Genomic DNA, 2,772 nt, shown 5'->3' on the forward strand with positions numbered 1-2,772 from the left:
TCAGGGAATGGGTAACAGGAGGGAAACACAGCTGGGGCAAATCAGGCCTAACGAGACAAGAGGAAGCAAAACCAGACACATTAACATCAGACATGGACTTTCAAAGTAAAACAGGAAACACATAACACAGACTGAACAAAGACACAGGCTCATAAGCAGGCACTACAAAGGGAACAGAGATGTGGGAACAGGGCAGACACAAACACTGACTGAACACGGGGATATAGGAACTTAAGATACACATAGACACGAACTAGACAAGGGGATGCAGGTGATAGGGGAGACAGAGCAACTAAAGAAGACAGAGACCTAAGCCATAAGACAGAACTCAAAGAAACCAAAACTAGACAGTATAAATAACATCATAAACTCAAAAACCCTGGGTCGACGACCCAGGCATCCTAACAATATATATATATATACACACACACACACACACACACACACACACATATTTATAGCATAAAATTATCTTGTCAATCTAACACATGGTAGTCAAATACAATTAACATAAAAGAGCTCTTTACATTTTACATAACCAGTTAATGTCTGATAAACAAGTAGTTTCTATAAATATTTGACATGAATGAAAAGCATACTAACAACATGACAAAATTCATTTTCATGTTACAAAAGATTTGTGTGCAGTTATAACATAAAATAATAAGGTTGACAAAACATAACTTAATTGCATGCAACCGATGTACATATTGTTTTTATGTTAATCCCATTTTTTTCAGTGCAGCAAGATCAAATATCTCAGTGAGGGAAACAGTTGTGTTGTGAGACTTTTAATATTTATAGAAAATGTTCTCACTATTAAATGGCAGTAAGTGAGTTCATTTTGAATCATGTGATGGAAATTTATCAACCAATAGAACTTTATATTCATGTGATTTCAGTTTAAATGTGTAATTTTATGCAAGAATTAGCAAAAATATATTTTTATTTTGTTATCTGTTCAAAGTGTTTATGTACAGTTGTTGATGGATCATCTTTTGCTTTTACTTTGCTGTTTGTGTGTTGATCCATTCCCTCTGGAAGTTAGACACACTGATCCCAAACCACCCGACTGTTTATCTCTGCTCAAGTGAAAAACACACATCACACAAAATAAATGTTATGTGCTGCAAGCGTAACAACAGAAAACTATGTCACTCATATTAGTTTATTTGTTCAAGCATACTCACAAAAACAGATTTTGAATGATTTCAGCTCCAAAATAAGTTTCCTTTTAATCGACATGCATTAACAATAACTCTGACTTTGGTGGCTTTTGGAGAAGATATCACTGCTACAACTGAACAAACGTGTCAGTGAACCACAAAACAGCTGTTTACATGCAATGCGTATTTTGGTCATTTTCAGCCCGTACAGTAGCGGTGTGAAGAGCGGCTGGCATGTCAGAAAGTACAATGATGATAAAATGCCAAAAACATTTGGCACACCACTGGTGTCAAATCTGCTTTGTAATATCTGAAAACAGCAACCAAAAAAAAAGTTCAAGATGGAGGCGAGGTGAGGCGTGCAGGTGCTGACGGCTTTCTGTCGAGTCTGCTTGGAGCCAGAAAAACAGACTTTCAGGATCCTCACGTAGGTGTACAGGATTAAAACAAGAGGAATAATGACAGAGATGAAAGTGTAAATGAGTCCAAAGATGTTGTGGACTCTGGTGTCAGAGCAGGCCAGTTTAATGATGGCGTAGTTTCCACAAAAAACTTTATTGATGACGTTTCCACAGAGCTGTAGAGGAGCACTCAAAGATATAAGCACGACAATCATAATAAAAGGTAATAACCATGTTAGAGAAATCAGCGTGGTGACTGTTTTAAGTGTCATACATGATTTATATTGAAGAGGCCAGCAGATGGCATAATATCTGTCATAAGACATGACGACAAAGTTTATAAACTCCACACAAGCATAAGTGTACACACAGAAAACCTGCAGGAAACAAAATGAAACAGAAACAGTGTGAACATCAGAGAGGATCTGAAGCAGGAGGAACGGAAACAGCCCTGTACTACCATACAGCTCATTCACAAACAGGCTGCACAGAAACATGTACATAGGTTCATGTAAGCTTCTGTTCACACAGATAACCACAATCAGCAGGAGGTTCGCACAAATGATTGCAGCATAAGACGTAAGAATAATGAGGAAATACAAGTATCCGTATGCACCGGTGTCAAAGTAGGGACTTAGAGTGAAATGTGTAATCTCTGTAGTGTTTATCATCATCCTTGAGGCTCAGAATACCTCACAGGAACTTGTTTCTTGTTCTTTTCTTGCAGGTTACCTGAAGTTCAGTTAACGTCACATAACAGGAACAGCTTGGAAACATTCTCCAAACATACCATTCTGCTATACAACACAAAAACTGAGACACTGCACAGCACAGCCTGACTACCAGTCGCTCCCCACTGAGCTGCAACTGTGCTTCTTTTAACTCATTCACATCAGTTTAAATGTGCACAAACAGCATGACCTCATTACCCATCACCCACGGGTCCATCCTTGTTTCTGAAAGTACGAAGATGAGAGACACAGCAGTAGTTAGGTACCGATAATCAAATGACTTCAGCAGGTGTGAGTTTGAAAGGTCAAAATGTACGAGGACACAATTAGAAACAGACAGAGGTGGGTAGTAACGAGTTACATTTACTCCGTTACATTTACTTGAGTAAGTTTTTGAAAAAAAAAGTACTTTTAAAGTACCTTTTTTGCACGATACTTTTTACTTTTACTTGAGTACATTTGTGAAGAAGAAAC

The 2,772-nt window shown here is 38.0% G+C and overlaps 1 protein-coding gene across 1 annotated transcript; it reads right to left on the reverse strand.

Moving 5' to 3' along the window:
* Positions 1 to 476: 476 nt before the first annotated feature.
* Positions 477 to 2,339, reverse strand: LOC102300115 (olfactory receptor 142-like). Its single transcript, XM_005953530.3, has 2 exons — positions 1,341 to 2,339; positions 477 to 481 (listed from the first exon to the last, which is right to left on the reverse strand). The coding sequence occupies exons 1-2, from the start codon at positions 2,239 to 2,241 to the stop codon at positions 477 to 479; spliced, it is 906 nt and encodes a 301-aa protein (XP_005953592.2). The 5' UTR covers positions 2,242 to 2,339.
* Between the last annotated feature and the right edge of the window lie 433 nt (positions 2,340 to 2,772).

This window comes from Haplochromis burtoni, unplaced genomic scaffold, assembly GCF_018398535.1.
Source record: "Haplochromis burtoni strain Fernald_Lab_line unplaced genomic scaffold, NCSU_Asbu1 Contig_3051, whole genome shotgun sequence".
NCBI lineage: Eukaryota > Metazoa > Chordata > Actinopteri > Cichliformes > Cichlidae > Haplochromis > Haplochromis burtoni.